We start from the raw sequence: 19,592 nt of genomic DNA, 5'->3' as shown, positions 1-19,592 counted from the left end.
CGTCTCGTGCGCCAAAGCTCCAGGGGAGGGGGGGGGGGGAAATAAAAATAGAAGAAAAAAAGTTCTCTTATCGCACAAGCGCCGAACAAAGAAATCCGTCAATTATGTATGGCTTTGCGAGGGGCATTCTTCTTCCGTTCGGCTTTTTTTTTTTTTTTCTTTTCCTCTTTTTTTGTCATTTAATTCACGCATATCTCTGTGGCTCCATCGCTCGCGCACAGTTAGTACAAAGACAAACTTCCACAAAGACGACAGGGGGAATATAAGGCTGTTTGAGGTGATATCGGAAACCAAGATGATTACTCTCCGACGTGCGTTGAACACCAATGTTTATTCTTTTTTTTCCTTTCTCTTTTCTTAATCCTCTTCTGCCTCCAGATGCTGCGGCATGTGGAGATGTGGAGATGATGAGTCAAAACCAAGGTAAGGAGGTGCACGTCCCCCTTTGAGCTGACCCTCTTGTAAAGACTCGTCCCGTCCACAGCACTCGTGTCTTACCTGCAGACCCAGTCGGCACGCCACGCCGTCTGCTGCGGGTGACTAGCTTGGCTGGAGTCAGGTCCAAAGTGAATCTGGTCGTTGTCTAACCTACTAAAACCCTCCTTTTCTTTGGGAAAATTTGCTCTTTGTCCATCTTACCCACGTTCGGACCAGAAGGTCAACACCTATTTCATCCCTGCGTGTCCAGTCGAAAGACACCTTCCTCTCACCAGTTTCTCCAAATCTGAATTATTTATGACCTCAGTTTTCAATGCAGCTTTATTCAGAAATATTTTTTGACTCATAAGCATTTGTCCATCCATTGAGTTAGTCTGAGTTAGGAGTTTAGTTAGGAGGCAACACTACATTACTATATATTATGCCCATGTAGGCAAAGACAAATGCTATAGTTTAACCATCCAACCATCGGTGTCTAAAAAATGCCTTTTGCACCCAAAGAATATTCAGCGACCAGGAGAAGGGAAATTGTCGGAAGCTTTCTCTTGTTTTAGCATTTTTGAAGCACTAAAACCGTATGGAGTGACAAATGGGCTTACGCAACAATATAAATGTATCCCTAACAACAGACCACAGTTCCAGTCCACCTATCTGAGTTACAACCCTTTTTGCACTGTTCTCCCCTTATGATCAAAAAAGGAACAACATGTTCTCTCAAAAAAGCTCGTCATGTCATGCGGGCTTTTCAGAAAGACTTGAGTCATGTTGACCTTTTGGAAGCACTCCACTTGAGCCAAAAAAGTGGCCAGGTGCCGAGTTAAGAGTTTAGAGTGCTTGCTATGAAGTCATATGTGGAAAAGGTGTTGAGAGGAGGAAAGGACGACATGCGAGCAAGACTTTTTACTTCAGCAAAAGTACAAGTAGCCTGACACAAAATGACTCTAGAGAAAGTGAAAGTACAACATTGACTTTTCCACTTGCGTAAATTGTATACGTTTGGTAGTATTATATTAGTATTATATAGTAATAGTATAGTAAGTGTTATATAAGTACTCTTAAATGTACTTAAAGATAAAAGTGCTCATATATAAGTATCATCATATCCAGTGCCGCCATATAGTGATACGTTCCGTGACTATGTTAAAAAGTAGAAGAGTAAGGAGTATACATATTTGTTTTGAAATCGAAAATACTACAAGTAAGTAAAGATGGATACTTGGAAAATGTAGCCAAGTACAGCAACAAAGTACTTGCTTTGTATAATTGTTTTGAATTGCACCTGTGATTACTCTTTTATAACACTGAAAAATTGGTTCTGTGTTGTGTTTCACTGGCTACTGCACATCATTTGTGTGCAATTGTGTGTGTGTGTGTGTGTGTGTGTGTGTGTGCGTGTTATACAAAGGAACAACCTTAAGAGTGGAAGCCATTTTTCTTTCCGCACGTTTCTGCCATGCAGCTGAGATATAATTAAGATTCCTCATTTGCATACTGGCGGCGTGCTGTGCCAGGCCTTTCCTTCCCTTTGTTTGTGTTATATTCAAATCCCATCCCATTGACAGAGATTTGACAGATACAGCCTTCAGCCTCTACGAACATGAATTTTGAAATATTCTATGGGAGAGTTAAGGCAAATGCAGCCCTGGGAAGCTACCCAAGGCCTGAGATATGTAATTAGCTTCTCGAGAGACACAAACAAAAAACAGCTTCTCTACAGTTTAAAACAGCACCTGCAGCCGAATTCAGCTGAAAGTGCAGCACTTACATGATTCCTGTGTTTGTGCGCGTACATGCGCGTGTGCGTGTGTGTGCGTGTGTGTGTGTGTGTGTGTGTGTGTTTTGAAAATGAGACCACAGATCAATGTGCGACCAACTTTGTGGTTGTTGTTGCTTTGTATGAAACTGTTAGATCTTCCCAACAAAGCTTGCGAGTTCTAGTGGTCTTTTTTGTCTTTTGTTTGTTTCACCCAACCTTGGGGCACATGGAGCAGGGAAAGAGCAGTCAGCCCATTAGTCTAAAATATCTCTGGACAATTTCTGTCAGCGCTAACGAAGCCCTGACTAGAGTCAAGCTCAGCAGGGTATTCTGTATCCGCTGATTCTGCCAAGCCCGTTCCCTTTGCTGTGGTTCCGCTGGACAGTAGGTCGGGACGGTGTGACTCTCATACATCCACTCATGCGCGTCACTAATCCGGCCTTGTTTTTCACTGTCTCCCTGGTTTTTACGCCCAACGCTTGACTCCTCATCCTCCAGTCTCTCCCGCAAAGCGTGGCTCTTATTGTGTGTCTGCTTTTTTAAAACGTCGACTCACCCCGCAGATGAAGATGGCGACCAAGATGAACCCGACGACGACGCGAAGGAGAAAGACGAAGCCGCCAGCCAAGACAAACCCGACCCCAGGGCGGAGGAGAAAGACGTCTCCGTCGCTGTCAATAACCGAGACAAAGACGAAGAAAAAGGTATGTGCATCAATGCGGCTGTTCCGCCTGTCCCGCGCCACCCGAGCGGCGTTCTCAGGGCCCTCCGACACAGAGACACAGGCAAAGATGTTGCAAACACACCAGTTTATTGTAGAGAGTGGGCAAGATGGAACAAGCTGGGAGCACATGGAACATTGTCATGACAGAGGCTCTCCTCCTGTGTGTGTATGTGGGGACGGGTGATTTACCTGTTGCTCGTTGATTGCTGTAGCAAGAAACAGGTGTACAGCCACCCTGATCCAGGGCCTAATCACCTCAAACCAAGACAGGTGTGGCTGCTTAAACCACACCACCCTCACACCACAATGAACTTATGGTGGCCGTTTTTTTTTTTGTTTTTTTTTTAAGTTTGGATACATAAATGGCTGGATTGGACACATTGACATTTCACTGCATATATGTATAACCGTATGTATATGTATGTGACGAATAACCTCTTGAATCTTGAATTGCTACACTGGGTAGCGTAGTTATGTTTCTGTTGTTCTTTTCTCTGGGCTTTAGGGTTAAGCTAGTCGAATAGTTTGGCTAATTGGTGACTCTTATTGTAAATGTGTGTTACCCAGCGATGGGCTCCCTTCCTTACACCCACTGTCAGCCCTCCTTGACCAGGAACGGCTTGTAGATTTAATTAAGTCTATTCCTATTCTTATTCCTATGTCAATGTAAGCCCTATACAAGCAGAAACATGTGGGGTTTAAACCTTCCTCAGAAAAGGGATCAGAGTAACTGGCCCGCCTCGTCTCTGGGGAAAATATTTTTTTTTAATCATTCTAAGCCTTTGTTTTACAATGCATGAGCGCATCGCACAGGTGGAAAAGCGCCCCACGTTGGGCAGACTCAGATAGTGTCAAGAAACTTATAAATCACGGAGATTATGATGAATAGATTTTCCTCCAGCGTTCTAGATCTTCTTGTTCTCATTGTGGAGATTTTATATTTTAAATATAATATATCACCATCTTCACCTTCCAAACAAACCTCTCTTCCATACGGCAGGAAGAAACCTGCTAATGGACGATTCTGTTTTTGAATAATGTTTATTGAAACATTTGATTTACCAAAACTTGCCAAAGGACTTCACAAGCAAAGGGATTCTTGTTGTCTTGTGTTGTTGTTTTACATTCCTCTCTATATAGTGTGTATCCATGCAAATGAGAATGTCAAAGCAACCTAGACAGAAACAAAGGGAAAGAACGGGCTCGAGTCACAACTGCTACTGGATGTCTCTATTTACACTTAGCGAGATCAACAATTTCACCCTGTCCAGGGAGCATCAAGAGAGCGGAATTCCAACACACACGCACATCATACCCATTGAACCCTAGACGTGAAATCGGCGGCTAGGTTTGTCAAATTCCGGTTGAAAATGACTTTGGAAAAGTTTCGTCCTTGTTTACTCGGGAGAACCACCAGGATAAGTGGAGAACTATTTTATTTTAAGTCATTCAATTGAATTTATTGCTGTCATTGCCTTAACCACCAAAATGCTCATAACAGGGAAATACACCGATCAGCCACAACATTAAAACCATTGATAGGTGAAGTGAATAACATTGATCATCTTGTTCCAGTGGAATCTGTCAAGAGGTGGGATGTATTAGGCAGCAAGTGAACAGTCAGTTGTTGAAGTTGATGTGTTGGAAGAAGGAAAAATGGGCAAGCGTAAGGATCTGAACCACTTTGACAAGGGCTAAATTGTGATGTCTAGACGACTGGGTCAGAGCATCTCCAAAACGTCAGGTCTTGTCGGGTGTTCCCGGTATGCAGTGGTTAGTACCTACCAAAAGTGGTCCAAGGAAGGACAACTGGTGAACCGGCGACAGGGTCATGGGCGCCCATGTGCTCATTGATGTACGTGGGGAGTGAAGTCCAGCTTGTATGGTCCGATCCCACAGAAGAGCTACTGTAGCACAAATTCCTAAAAAAGTCATTGATGCTATGATGGAAAGGTGTAAGAACACTCAGTGCATCACAGCTTGCTGCGTATCGGGCTGCGTAGCCGCAAACACCTTCAGAGCTCTTGTGGAGTCCGTGCCTCGACGGGTCAGAGCTGTTTTCGTGGCATGAGTGGGAGCTACACAATATTAGTGGATATTAGTGGTGGTTTAAATGTTGTGGCTGATCAGTGTGTAGCTGTTGAAAATACATGGACAAGACCATAAATGTTTTAAACCAAAAAATGTTTAGTGGATGATGGGATGGCTGCACCCAGGGCCACCCGGTGAACATCAGCCTTGGCTTTCTGTTCACAGCTTATTTTGTGCACATTTATAGACACCATACACATGCATCTAAATTGCATGACACATCAGTTTTGTTTCATATTCCATATTCACAATTTATTAGTAATTTGCCATTTCCTTTATTAATCTGAATATAAACATTGTTCATTTTGCTGTTTTGTCTAAGTTTTATATATATGCCCCAATTTTTTATTTTTTATTTTATTTATTTTTTTACCCATTTGCTGCGTCTCCTACCTGGTCCGGAACAGTCTAAAAGATGCATTGACAAAACCAGAGGGTTTAAATGCAGGAAGTGGCTGGATTGTACTATTGTCATGAGAGGAGGGACTCCTCCACTTGGCTTAGTTATTGCTTCAAGTTTATTACAATGTATGTAATAAATAAATAAGATATATGTTTTGGGATTTGTTCATTTGATTAAAACACAATTTATTATATTTTGACCATTGACATTGACCATTTTTTGTTGGTATGTTTAGTGTTAATTTTGTTTGATTTGTCCATTAACCAAAATAATCCAGTGTGAAGTATTATGTCCAGAGGAAGTAGTCCAGGTTCAAATAGTATTATAAATGTGCAAAAAAAACAGTCCATATTAATAATCCAAGTGGTATTCTAATACCACTGTATTGGTCTCATCCGCCAGTATACTGTAGATAAATAAGTGAGACATTCGTAACATCCTTAGACAAACAAACAGGGGTTGTTTGTCTTAGGATGTTACGAATGTCTTACTTATTTATGTTGCACTTTTCTTTGGATTTTTCCTACCCTCATTTACTGAATTTTACTGTGGGTAAATCAATTCCATGTTCTTTTTTTTATCGGCACCTATAAATGTCCTTGTGCCTAACTGCTTGGTGCCTAACAGTATTTCATATGTGACATACACGTGAACAAATCACCACTGACTCAATCGCATTCTATTCATTTACTATTATTCATCTATTTATGTGGGAATACAAGTCGTATTTTTTGGTTTGTTGTCATTACATGGCACTGTTGCTGCTTTAGTCTGTATAATTTGCGTATTTGGTCCTCCATTCACCTCATGAGTTGGAAGTTGAAACTGGATGTTGACTTTTAACCGGAATGATATAAAGAGGAATTTATTTGAAAGTAATTCCAAGAAATTCCAGGTAATATAAAATAGGAATTACATGCAGTTGATCATCAATTTATGTCCTTTAATCCACTATATGATGGTAATAGTGGGATCAACCGGTAAAGGACACAAGAATTTTCTTTTTTGTTTCGAACTGTGGAGGAAAAAACACAAGAGGAAGCTGAACAACTGGGTTTCCGGAACATGAACATAGGGGGAGACGGATGAGGTAAAGGATGATGCGGCTGACTTGGTACCAGACACCAAGAGCCAATGCTGAGAAAATTGGCAAATATCCTTCGTGCCCATACACAGCAGCAGGATGCCCGAGGAGACCATGCAGAGTGAGGAAGCTGCACCACAGGAGAAACGCTTTGGAGGCCTACAACAGCAGTTCAGCTTTCGGCAGCTAGAGGTGCAATCTCACACGTCTCCAGTCCCTGATCCACCCCATGCAGAATTGGATCCAGTTGGAGTGAGAAGACGGATTTTAAACCCTACCATCCTCGGGTCCAAGACGTTCCAGTATAAATGAAGGTGAACCAGGCCAGTATTGGTTCTGCAAAGGTTCTTCCGAGCTTGGAAAAATTAAAAGACAATGTCAGCGGACACCTTGCGGTAGTATGTCAGTGGCCTAAGTTGGACTGGGCTTTCTGTCTCAGTCCTCTGGGGACTGGCAAAGTGAAAAGTGTATGATGATGATTCCCTTGATTATGAAAGTAGTGATGTAGAATAATGAGTCATATTGTTCATTTTAACCGCTAGGTGATATTGCTGTTTTTTACAATCCACAACTCTTTGCTGCTACACAGAAGGTTCTTCTCAGCAGACGTGGAGGAAAGAAGGTGTTTGGTTCAGCCCTGCAGTCATCCAAACTGCATTGCTCCATTTTGGTTGTTATCTCAAGTCAAGTTCAATGCATTTGATTGAAACATGACTCCATTGATATTGTTTTGATCATTTGTTTCAATCCAATTTCCAATTGTGTTGGCACCTAAGACTTTTGATAGCTGCCAACATCAAGTTCAAATCCTTGATGCCGGCCTTCAGGGCAGTCACTGGATCTGCACCCACACACGTTGCATCACGCATCAGGCCATACGCCCCCTAACCCGCTCTCTGGGGCCTGCAAATGAGCGGCGGCTGGTGGTGCCTCCGCACCGTGGAACGAGTTCCACAACCAGACTCTTCTCATGGGTGGTGCCCCTACGGTGGAACCGGCTCCCCAGCTCCGTACGCTTGGCAGAGAAACTCACAACCTTCAAGAAACACCTGAAGATCCTGCTCTTATCGCGACACCCGAATACCTGATCCTGTCTCAGCTATGACTATTCTTGTTCTCGCTGATGTTCACTCAATTAGTTCTAAGTTGTTGTATTGACATATTGCACTACAGTAACAATATGAGTACCTATTATATTGCACATATCGATAAAAATAAAAATATTTATACGTGTGTGTGTTTGTGTGTGTGTGTGTGTATATATATATATATATATATATACTGTGTGTATATATATAAACTGTATATCCTGATTCCTTTCAGCTATCTTGCACTTGCATCTGGTTGAATTTAGAAACATGCTCAGGTACTTCAATTTGAGGTTTCTTCAATGGTCGATGTCTGCTTTGATTGTTTCATCGATTCCTATCTGCATTATATTAGCACCAAACACACAGTGAGAGAGTGTTGTTTCTGCCCGAACAGATGAGGAGCAGCCCACCACCATTCCAGAAGAGGAGGACGCAGGGAAGTGTACAGTGGACATGGAGGGTAAGATTTACTGCTCTAGCCTCTTTGAATTCCAACTAACGTCATACTGAAAACACTCACGTAGCGTTGGTTTAGTACCGTACGGCTCTCCTTAATGGTAGGATGTTCTCCAACCATGGGGGATTCCTCTTCTCTTTACTGTCCATTCTGCCAAGTCCCATGTGGCGCCCGATTATGTGTAGACCCGTATCCTGCCTGTCTCGGAAAAAATAATAATAAATAAAATTAAGTTCCGAGTTACTCTCTCACCTCCATTTCTGGTTCTCTTTGAATGGCATTCAATTATTCCGGGGTGAGAGTGAGTGCTCCCAAGAGATTCATCTTGAGCCATCCCTCCCTGCAAATGGCCTTTGAAATCCATCCGCATACTGGGGGGGCGGGGCTTCACTTGAGGCCTGTTGACGGTGTCCCTCCAGTGTCGACGGAGTAAGCGGTGCCGTCGTTCCTAGACCCGCGCCCACCTCTGTAGGGAGGAACCGGGCTTTCCAGGTGGCGGCTTACTCCTCGCCGCTGGAACTAGGAATCTCATGCACTGGGATGGAGCCTGGCGCTGGCTGGCTGACAGGCAGGCAGGCAGGCATGAACAGTCATCCACAGCCAGGCAGAGAACGGGGGCCAAATCACTCCCGAGCCAATATCCTTATTAAAAATAATAACTTCAATCAGGCTTGCTGCTCATGGCCGGAGTTTAAATCTGCTTTATTGAAAGGAGTAATAAAATGGCACATAGTGACGGCGGGATAAGAAATGAATCCAACCGTTTACGGACAAAGAAATATGAGGGTTACTTATATTTCTATGACTCAGCATGTAAATGATTATCCGCTCTTATTGGGGTGTAAATCTGGGGATTGGAGGTACCTTCAGTGACAATAGTTAAGTAGGCACATAGGAATACAATCAATTAAACGTGGCACAGAAATGCATACATAATCTACACATTACATATCTTCATTAAGCACTGCATGTCATTATGTCAAATGTGTCTGCAGTAGATTGTTCGCCCCACGTGCACATGCATTAACATGAACACACTTGGAGCGGGCGCCCAGTTCTCGCCCTGCTTTTCTCACATGGTATGAGGAAAGTATCGCTGCAAAACATTCAAACCGCTGCTCGGTCACACTGAATACATCAGAAAACAACAGCTTCCCCCAGTGTTCTATTCGTCATTATACTTGCTAATGTAATTATTCTTAAATTTGACATGTATGTCCTTTCATTTTCCAGTTTAGACACTGTGGTAGCCGGTTAACACTACGAGGCTTACCCATCTGTTGTTTGTACCTCAGCTTCAGTCTGTTAATATTTCAGTATGTGCCTCACAACAATACTCGTATAGCACTAACGCCAGCCCAATTAATTGCAAGCATCACAGGAGCGGTGCCAGATAGATAAATATGGCAAATATTCCTAGTCTACCATAAATATTCATGCACGAAAGAGATGTGCAAGGTAAAGGACGTGAAAGGTGGAATGTTACATACACGGTATACATATTTCCACGAATGATAAATATATATTCCCCATCGCCGTCAGCATGGGCAATGAGATTTTGCCTCCCTCCAATATTGAGGCTGTAATAAGAACTTGCCAAATTGAATCAGGAATCCAGATCTCAGATTTATGAATATTCATAACAACACAAAATGGAAATTGCCACTGTTTTGTTTTTCTGTGTAGAATATCTATCTCGCACGGCGCATTGCCGCTGCTCCAGTCGGCTCACGGATGCCCATAAATTAAAATAAGGCTCACTTAGCCTAAAGCTAGGAATAAATAAATCTTGGTGCGAACAGAAATAGTTTTTTCTTCATGCAGTGTGATTCTCCTACAAGAGTCGATATCTCGTTTCATAGCTCCAAAGGTAAGACTTAATGCCAGAGACACCATGCCATTGCGTTGCATCAAGCACAGACTCATCCCTCTTTCCGCTAGTCAAACTTTACGGCTACACTTTTTCCACAGGGCTGTGCGGTGTGACTTTGTGTTTTCTAACTCATTTGTCATTCGTGGCGTGACAGAAAGCTGTGCGAGGGAGTCTTATGATATGCGTACAGCTCATTAGACTGTGTTTTTTCTTTGTAATTATGGGCGAAAAGCAGTGCGGATCGCTTCGTTTCTGGGGGGGGGGGGGGGGGGGGGTTTCTCTCTCGATATGTGTCCGAGGGTGAAAAGCATTGATGTCAGGTTGTCCACGCCGCCCGAATCTCCGGCGTTTCATTGGCAACTTCTCCTCGTATATTCATCCCTGTGAACAAAACCGGCCTCCGCTGGAGGCTGATTGCCGGTTGAGAGCCGCTCCTTGTCAGCAGGACGCCGCGACAGAAGATACTTCAGAGCGGAGGCCTCTACCTGAGCGTGGCTGGGAGCGGACCAGCGGGGCCAGGCCGGGGGAGACGGGCTTTAATGGCGTCCTAAAGTCGGCCGGGACAAAGTGTGCGGGGGGGGGGGTGAAGGAGGAGGAGGAGGAGGAGGAGGAGGAGGGGAAGAAGAAGGGGCGAACGACGGGTGGACACAGCGAGAGAGCGATGAAGGCACCATTACACCACAAAGACGCCGCCTGCACCCGCTGCCCCTCAAGTCTCCCCCCGTCCCCGCCCTGCCTACCGGTTTTGGATATTTTGAGAGACTTCACAGCCGTCCCGAGGAGATGACGGTTCATCTTCATTCACCGCAAGATTTATTTTCAATTGTTTGTGCGCTTGCTTGACTCTGATCTGATGTTTTTTGCGTTGTTTTTTTATCTGCAAATGCGTCTTTTCCTCGGTGGACGTTGACGTGTTAAGTATTGATGGCGGTGTCTGCTTTATTTTGCATGACAGCGCTGCCCCAGTCGCTCGCAGCGCGCTGCGCGAGAGGCTCCGAGCAGGAAAAAACCCCAGCTGCACTCGCAAGTGCCATATGGTGCCCGAAAAACCACACGCCTGTCACGTGCCGCGTCCCGTCTCCCTCGGAAGATCCAAAAAACAAAACAAAAAGGAACACATGACCAAAATTGAGGAGCAAAGAATCCTCTATTAAGTGCTGTCAAGAGGAATGGTCTTATTCTCTCGTTTGTCAGGGGATGCTGTTGATTTTCATGCATTTAACTAGCCCAGTGTCAGGACCCGAGTGCCACAGAACAGCCTGCCGGCGTTAATGGCTCCTTACACTTGCCCCTCGGCAAGAAAAGAAAAAAAATTACATTTCAGAGCGACTTGGTCTGACCTGTGTGGTCTCACTTTTATGTCGAAAGCAGCCGTGAGAGGCGTCGAAACATCTGAGGGATCCATTCCAAATCAAAGGGACAAGTATTTTCTTTTCTTTTTTGCTCCACAGGTTGAATAATGCATTCCCAAATGTCATTGGTATACTCTGCTCACAACTTGTTTCGGCTTAAGTGTGTTATGCATTCAAAGGGATTTGGGGCTCTCCTTAATTGGTTGTATCGCGGCCTTTTGTCTCGGTCTATGTTGAACAATGGGACACTGGTGACGTAAATGTAATTTTAGAGGGCTTTGTGGCTGTTGCGCATGGCTAGGAGTTGTCAGCACACAATTAATAGTTGGCATAGCATCCTATGCTATACTTCTGAGTGGATCCCTGGGGAGCTGGCTGCCAGTCGCTGCAGACATTAAGCTGAGCCTGGGTTTTACAGCCACTTACTCCGGCTGGGAAGAATCAAGGAGCTCCAACTGCACCAACTACAGCCCCACTGTGGCATTGTGGTCAAGTGGCATGAGAAAAACACCGGCAGAATTATCTTAATCCACACAAAAACAGCCTTCTGTCTAAATCTGTTTTGATAGATGAACCCCTTGGTTCATGGACCCTTGCTCGCTCCTGTAATAGCCAGGTCACTGGTTATACGAATACAAATAGCGCCATGGAGCTATCGAGTTGAGAAGTGAAATTCAGCAATGGCACTGCATTATGGATGACAGGACAAAGCTCCCGCTATAAAACAGATCCGAAGATATTTGTATTTACTGGAATTCTAGTAATTTCCCTCTGTCTCATCGAGTTATTCCCTTCCGGCTGTCTCTTGGCAATCTTCCTTCATTGGGTGTGCGGTCTTATTCGCTGATGAGATGAGAACCATGGGACGTCCAGCCCTTTGAGATTTCCCTGGTCATTTTGGCTGGAGATGAAGAATACACAGCCATTGTGCACAATGTCCATTATTTTGGTCACCTATGGCCCAGAAGCCTGCTTCAAAGGGAGAGGCCCTCGTCTAATGGGTTTCGAGGGACAGCATTTTTTTCTCTGTGCTGCTTTGAAGCTCCGCTTTTGATCAGTTCTTTTTTATACCCTCCCCCTCTCCTCTTATTGGCTCGGGAAAAAATATGTGAACCGAGTGAATCAACTTGGAATAGAGATTTGTCAGCCCGGAGAGATGTGATGAACCTGTGTTTGAAAGTCTGGAACAAATATTTTAGGATGCCTCAGACATACACATATGCCCACACACACAGACTTTGACAGATGAGTGATCTTGGTAGGGTTTGGCTGTCTCCTGGAGGCAGCGATGATGATATGATGGTAGCGTTGCTGCCTTCACTAGATACCAAAATAAACCCAGGCAAGGCACCAACAGAATTTGTCTTTCAGTCTCAAATGTGACAGATGGATTAAATGTAACAAGTTCTTCTCTTATCCCAGGTTCTCGCAATCGAGTGTAGTTTCGCACAGATTTCATTGGCTACTGCCTTTGAATCATAACCTCTTCTCCTCTGAGTGTTTTTTTTTTTTTTTGGTTTGTTTTTGTTTTTTTTAACACAAGTAGACTCTACACACAGTAATACGCATGATGTGATGTTTGATCCCCTGTGCTGTTAATTGAGGGCGCCGCACAAAAGCCGAGTTTAGTTTGGCTACCGAGCTGCGACAATGAGTGCCAACGTGAATATTTCACCAGTGTTTTGTTGAATTACCTCTACACCTCCAGAGGTTTCACCATTGAGTGCTCTCATCACAGAACCACCCCCTTTCATGGCCCGGTACCATCAGACTACCACATTTCTGTCTGTACATGCTTATCGCTAATCCTTAACTAGCACCGTTGGTACTGCACAGGGCAGGGCATACACAGTGGCATGGACTTATCGGCTGACATGAGCTGCCAGGAGATTGTATGCTTGAAATGGCAAGACACCAGTGTCTGGTGTTGCCTGGTAGTTTATGTTGGCGAGTGCTCCAGGTGTGGGACAGTTGATCATGGTGGTTTATGATGGAGTCCCTACTCCATCGTTGTTGGCCGTTGGCTGTTGAGTGTATTTACATTTGTCTTATGATGTGGCTCTCCTTTATAACATAACGCCGCTTAGTCTCCTAAATCAAATGGCTACACCAATATGGTAAGTAAAGCTCACAACCTACTTCAGAGTGTGTTTTAGGCCATGTGTTAATCAGTCTTCCAAACGCTTCTTTTCCCCCTTTTTTTTTTTTTTACCTGTGCTGTCAGCATGCTGGGCATACAACGCAGAGTATTTGTATGCCATTGCATCCAGGACAGAGCTAGTCTGCAAGTGGAGTTCAACTTCTCAATCTGCAATGCAACGCTTTATTAATTCTTAAATCATCAAGAACTGCTACATTAACTCTCTCCTGTGGACGACCTGTAGGATGACAAGAGCACAGTTTTTGGTTATAGCGAACCACCACCAACCCCCCTCTTTGGAGAACTATTTATCATGTTTGGGTCTATAAACAACTGATCACTACTCCAAGAGGGGGAGAATCACCACAGGTGAGACAATTAAACATAGAACCAAACAACATTTACACGAAAACATAAACACTGGACGACAACATGTATTGAAAATCAGTTGATCAGATCCAGGAAAACTGGAACTACTATTAGGAACGTTGCCTCTTCCTGTCATAGTTATGGCAGTAAATGAGGGAGGAAAGGAGAGGAATGCAACCAGGAGGGTGCTGGGGTGCATTCAAAGCAGGTGTGGTGGTGTGTGCGTGTGTGTGTGTGTAAGGTGTCCACCGGTGAGTGTACAGGACTTATTCCAATTGGTTTTGGTGTATAAGGTCAGTATTATGTCGAGGCGCCTCCAAGCAGTTGAAAGGGCACTGAAGCCCCCCTCCAAGCTCCGCAGCTGCAGGAAAGCCCCGAGCACCCTGCCCTGCAGCCGCAGAAGACCCCTGGGCCCCAGAGAAGCCGGAGGCCCGTGGAGCAACCCCCACGCGTGGCCCGAGGAGCATAACCCAGTCCCAGGGAGCACGAGGAGACCCCACACCCCGGCGGCGGGACCCCCATGCCCACCCACGCCCCGCGCAATTGCAGTTAAAATTGCGGGGTGTGGGGGTGCGAGTCCTTCAGGCAAGTCGAATCACTCGCACCCCTCCTGCCCCGCAGACTCTGGTCCGATAGAGTGTTGTTGGTAGTAGGATTGGTGTGCGAGTGTATGTGTTCTAAGCTAATATGAGGGGGATTCAAATTTCAGGACGGACGAGAAGCACAATGGGGCAGGAGCGTGACAGGCAAGATGGCAGCCGCCCGCCGCATCCCCACCCACATGGCTTGCAACCCACCCATCCCACAAGCCCTAGGCCTGTTGTGTGGTGTATGTACTGAGTATGAATTTTGGCACTGGGAGAGATAGGCAAAGCGCGACCAGATCGAAGCAGGGGTGCAGAAGGCCGGGGAGTGACCACGCGGACCCACCCATGACCTGACCGCGCCCTAGCACACCCACCTCCCGTACCTGGTGGCACCCAACCTACAGCGACCAGCCACGGGCGCAGAGGGGCCCCATCAGGCCCCTGGTCAGCCCCCGAGCAGGCAGACCACAGAACAGAGGGCGGCAGACGCTGGATTATTGCGGTCCTGATCGTCCTCCATGATGTACTCCTTATAAAAAAAATCGATATAATCCCTGAGGTCCTCCACTTTGGTTTTGCGCAGTGTTCCTAAATATTTTTTTAATATATTTATGTTTATATATAAATATGTTTTGCTATTCACTTTGATATTTGACTGAGTTGGAGCAGATTGTCGGTGTTTTAGTCCGTGCAGCAGGGCGGCGCTATGTTGGATCTGTACTCACTTCCGTCTTCTGGCAAGATCACAGCACGCTCCCGTCCCTCTAACATTACCTGGGCAGGAGCAAGCAAATATGTTGGGCCATAGAATTTCTAAATGCTAAATATCTTAAGGATTTTTTTTCCAGCTGATTTACAAAACATTGTACAACATGTCAAATGAAAAGGAGAAGTCCAAAATCTTTCAACGATTGCAAAGAGAACTACAAGGCTCACTTTGCTAATGTGCAACATATTACCTTAGCAACTCCCCCAACTTGTGTAGGAAATTGGTGAATCACCTGCTTTCGGGTAATTTATACATCCCTCTCCCTGTGTGAGGTCCCACAGGATGGCAAAGATTTTCCATAAAAATAAAATGGAAGACAATCATTCAAAATAAGCTTGGGACATAATTATCGAGAAGCACAGATGTGGGGAAGGACACAAGACCATCCCCACGGCACTTTACATACCTCAGAGCTCAGTGCAGCGCATCATACAAAATTGGAGAAAATTATGCAGGCACACTGCGCCCGTCAGGCCAATCCTCTAAACTCAGTCACCAGACAAGACTGGCACTTGTTAGAGAGGCTGCTGTGACACCAACTGTCACTCTGACTGAGTTGCTGAAGTCAAGAGGCTGAGATTGAACATGATATTCATGGATCAACGATCTCTATGGCATTGCACAAAAAGGACCTTTGTGGAAGACTGCGAACAGAGCCATTCTCATAAAACATTTGCAATGCCAATCCAAAGAGACTGCAAATCATGGCAGAAAGTCTTGTGGTCTGATGAGACAAAACTGGAGCATTTTGGCTTGAACATTACGCAGGACAGTAGGTGTGGCGTACATCTAACCCTGCACATCAGCCAGGTAACACCATCCCCACTGTAGAGTATGGTGGTGCTACAGCATGGTTATTGGGATGCTTTTCAGTAGCAGAAACTGCCAATCTGGTCAGGATAGATGTGAAGAGGAATGGTGCACAATACAGAGAAATCTTGGATATAAACTGGCTTCCCACAGGACAACAACAACCCACAGCATGCTGCCAGAGCAATGCAGGAGCATCTTAAAATGAAGAAAACTGAGTGGCTCAGTCAAGGTCGTCAACACCTCAAAGCTGGTGTCCACCTCTGCTCCCCAATAATTTGTAAGGCGCAATGGGCAACTCTTGCATTCATCACCTTGTGCAAAATTATTAGACCGATTGTAATTGTATTTGGGGGGGGGGGGGGCTGCACTGTTAAAAATAGTGTAAGCTTCACAAATAAAGATTGCCAGTCAAAATCATGTTAGAAAAGGAGGTTGGGGGCAATGTATGTAATATCTACTCACAATCACCCCTGGTCCACTTTACTGTATTTCCAATGACCACACTGCTCTGCCGGTGACCTTTGAGTGACAGACAGCTGCCTGACCTGGGATCCTGCTTTTCATTCCAATCTAGGCCAGCGAGTCAATCATATTGACCATTCCGGTCCATGATCTCCTGTGGAAATCCTTGAGCTAAAATTAGAGAGGCATCACAGCATCACTGCAAATCAGTCTACCGAGGCGATCGTTTTCCCTCCCTACGCCTGTAAATACATGCTGCGTCACGCTAGTCTCTGAAGCCTGTGTAGCTTAGAAATAACCAGCTTTACTGTAGCCTGGCAATGAACCTGGTGACCCTGTGTCAAGGTCTTACAGAACCGGTCGTCCAGCTCTCCACCTGTCTGTCTGTCTGCCTCTGTGCCCGTACGTGGTAACACTAGCCAGTGGCAAAATGGGGAGTAGAGTATAACTAAAAAGGAATTCAACACATTATAGTAGTCCTTATATCTCCCATACTTCTGGAAGCTATGCACAGACAAACCACTGCCCGTGGTCATTTGTTATTTGTCTACATCCACACTCATGATCATCTGTCTCTGGGGTGTACTACAGAAAAACACAATGTGAAAAATAAAAAAAATAAATCACAAATCATAATAATAAAAAATAAATCAGGTATAGTGAATCAGCTAATTTATCAGCTAATGGATTGAGAAAATGGTCTTTAAACCATTGCTTTCTTGAAATAAGGATAATATTAATTTACTTTTTTTATCTCCAAATGAAGTACAAAAAATCAAAGCAAGCTGTTCCTTGTAATCATTACTTATTTTGCTGAAAGAAATCCCTAAAATTTGTCATTTAGGGAAAATATTTGTAGATGTAGTTTCTCAAAGTTTGCTGAATTTTTTTCACCCAATCCTTGGCCCACTTAATTGATCTTGAAAGCAAGACAAAAAAACATCTATTGTTTGTTTCTAAGATCTTCTGGCTTGTTAAGATTTAATTTTATGCCACGTAACCAGATGGTATGCTACTCCTCTTTCATTCGCTCACAATACTCTGTTTTCTCATCTTGTCAAGTATATCTGGGGCCCTTTCAGTCAGCTATGTAGAGAACCCTGGCTGACCACGGCTTCCAAGGCAAGGTGCCCCAAATGTACAGGGGAACACAGCGCTGCTCGGTGATCTCATCTTCTTCATTGTTTTCCTGTAGGAGAATTAAAAGGCGGAATATTGATGGAGCCTTTTGGCCTTTTCATAGGAAAAGCAGGGGAGAGGGGCGGTAGACGTTTGTTTATGGAGGAGGCTTGTTTTCATCCCTGTACCCCACGGGTTGCGGCTCACTGCACTTTAATTGGCTCTGATTGCTAGACAACGTACCTTTCCACGGCAATGAAAACTCGGGCTGCTATCAAGTGCTGCCCCACCCCAAAAGTCCACTGTTTACAATTTGAAGTGTGGCTCATTCATTTCATGCTGCTTCCACTACAAACTGTAACATTTACATATGAAAATGGGCTGCTTTCCACATTTACCAGCTCATTAGTTCTTTTGGTCGGGCACTTGTTGAGGCCGGCCCGCTCTTGTTTTGCTTGAACTGAGCGATGTGAGCAATTATCTGTGCAGCCGGGATACCGGGCCCAACGGTATTAGTCCATGCGATGCTCAATGAGGATTTCTTTCATAGTGGTTTTGATATACATGGCCCACTTGGAAAAAGATCTACCCCAAGCCTCCTCCCCGACCACCGGACTGAATCCTTCAGAGGAGGGTTTGCACAGATATTTGTAATCGTTTAATTTTCATCCCTATAAGAGACGATACCACTGAGCACTAATATAAGTCCAGATGTTAGTGCCACTGTTGAAGGAGAATTTATTCTGCAGTGGTTGCGATCAGGTTGTGACCTATTGTCGTCCATTCAGTCAGTGTTGAAGATAGTAATGTGGCATGTGAGGGGGGCTGGGCTTTAATTAAACCGAGCACTCCTGAAGTTGCGGTTGATCTTGCCCATTGTCCCGACTGGAGCAGCCCGTGTGAGTTGGCGAGGACCAAAGCCCCCGGAAGCCGTGGACCAGCAAGGAGCAGATTCAAGAATGTTCAGCCTAGCCGTGTCATGCCTCAGGGATCAAACAGGAGGAGGGAATCTCCCACCATCCCCACCCTCCAACCCCCAAGGGGGTGCTGCCAGCACTGGGAATAGACATGAAAAGCACCTCCATTGATTTCTTTTTTTTCTTTTTCTTTTTCTTTTTTTCCTTTTCTCTTTTGTTTTTCTTTTATTCTCCCGGTGAAAAGTAAGTTTGACGGACAGAAAGGCAGTGAGACGTCTTGAAGCGGAGAGGTGGCCCAAGAACAAAAAGCTCTTCCTGTTCAGCTCAGGGCTCCTGTCTGGAACATGAAGCAGAGACGGTTCCCATGCCGATGTGCGCTGTCTTCCCCTGTGGGCAGACCAAGGCTTTGTCATCACCAGCTACAGCATGAAATATATACATCACTTATTTCATTGTCTACCGCTGTTGAGTCCTGGCTAAATATTGTGGAGACCTGGTGGCGCTGTTCATTAATGCTGACCAACCAAATCCCGGCTCCCCCTCGTCTACTAAATGAGTGGAAGGTGCAGGGAGTAATTTTCTGCTTGTCTGCATATGAGGATGACTTATGCCTAACGGCCTTCCTTCCTCTCCCCATCTCCCCTGTGTATGTGCAAACACACACCGCACGCACACACACACACATGCAAAAACAAGCACACCGCACACAATTCCTTTCAAGTTAGGGTCGGGGTTTCTCTCCAGGACGTCTCTCGCTCTCACTTCAGAAGGGCGAGGGCGGCCGCAGGTGATTTGCCCGCACACAAAGAGTTCTTCACTGGCTCACAGACAAAACAAAAAAACATTTAGAACAACAAAGTTACACTTAAGTTGAAATAATAACAGAGTCACAGGACACAGACACGTTCCTTCGACCCTGGCCCCCGCCCCACCCGCGACGCAGATCTCCTTTCGATATGAACATAAACGGTGCAGAGATTAAGCCCCGGTCTCACGCTGTTGGCGCCGCCATCTTAAGCTTGGCAGATTTTCCGTGCTCCGTCTCCTCCGTAATAGCGCCGTCTCTATCTCTACGACGGCATCGGAATTTAGTTTCGCCTGCAGGTGGATTTTCTCTCTGGCGAATATTACTATAACAGCAGCGGCG

General features: G+C 45.0%; 1 protein-coding gene across 2 annotated transcripts in view; it reads left to right on the top strand.

Annotated features, from left to right (window-relative positions):
• The window catches only part of macrod2 (mono-ADP ribosylhydrolase 2), a 490,268-nt gene that overhangs the window by 464,842 nt on the left and 5,834 nt on the right, over positions 1–19,592 (top strand). For both annotated transcript variants that reach the window (XM_080016637.1, XM_080016636.1), the window contains exons 13-15: positions 379–423; positions 2,758–2,898; positions 7,982–8,047. In XM_080016637.1, the coding sequence (XP_079872763.1) occupies positions 379–423; positions 2,758–2,898; positions 7,982–8,047 (252 nt within the window). The remainder of the gene's footprint in view (positions 1–378; positions 424–2,757; positions 2,899–7,981; positions 8,048–19,592) is intronic.

The sequence above is a fragment of the Zeus faber genome (genome assembly GCF_960531495.2).
Source record: "Zeus faber genome assembly, chromosome: 16".
NCBI classification, from domain to species: domain Eukaryota; kingdom Metazoa; phylum Chordata; class Actinopteri; order Zeiformes; family Zeidae; genus Zeus; species Zeus faber.
This window is presented reverse-complemented; position numbering and strand designations above follow the sequence as displayed.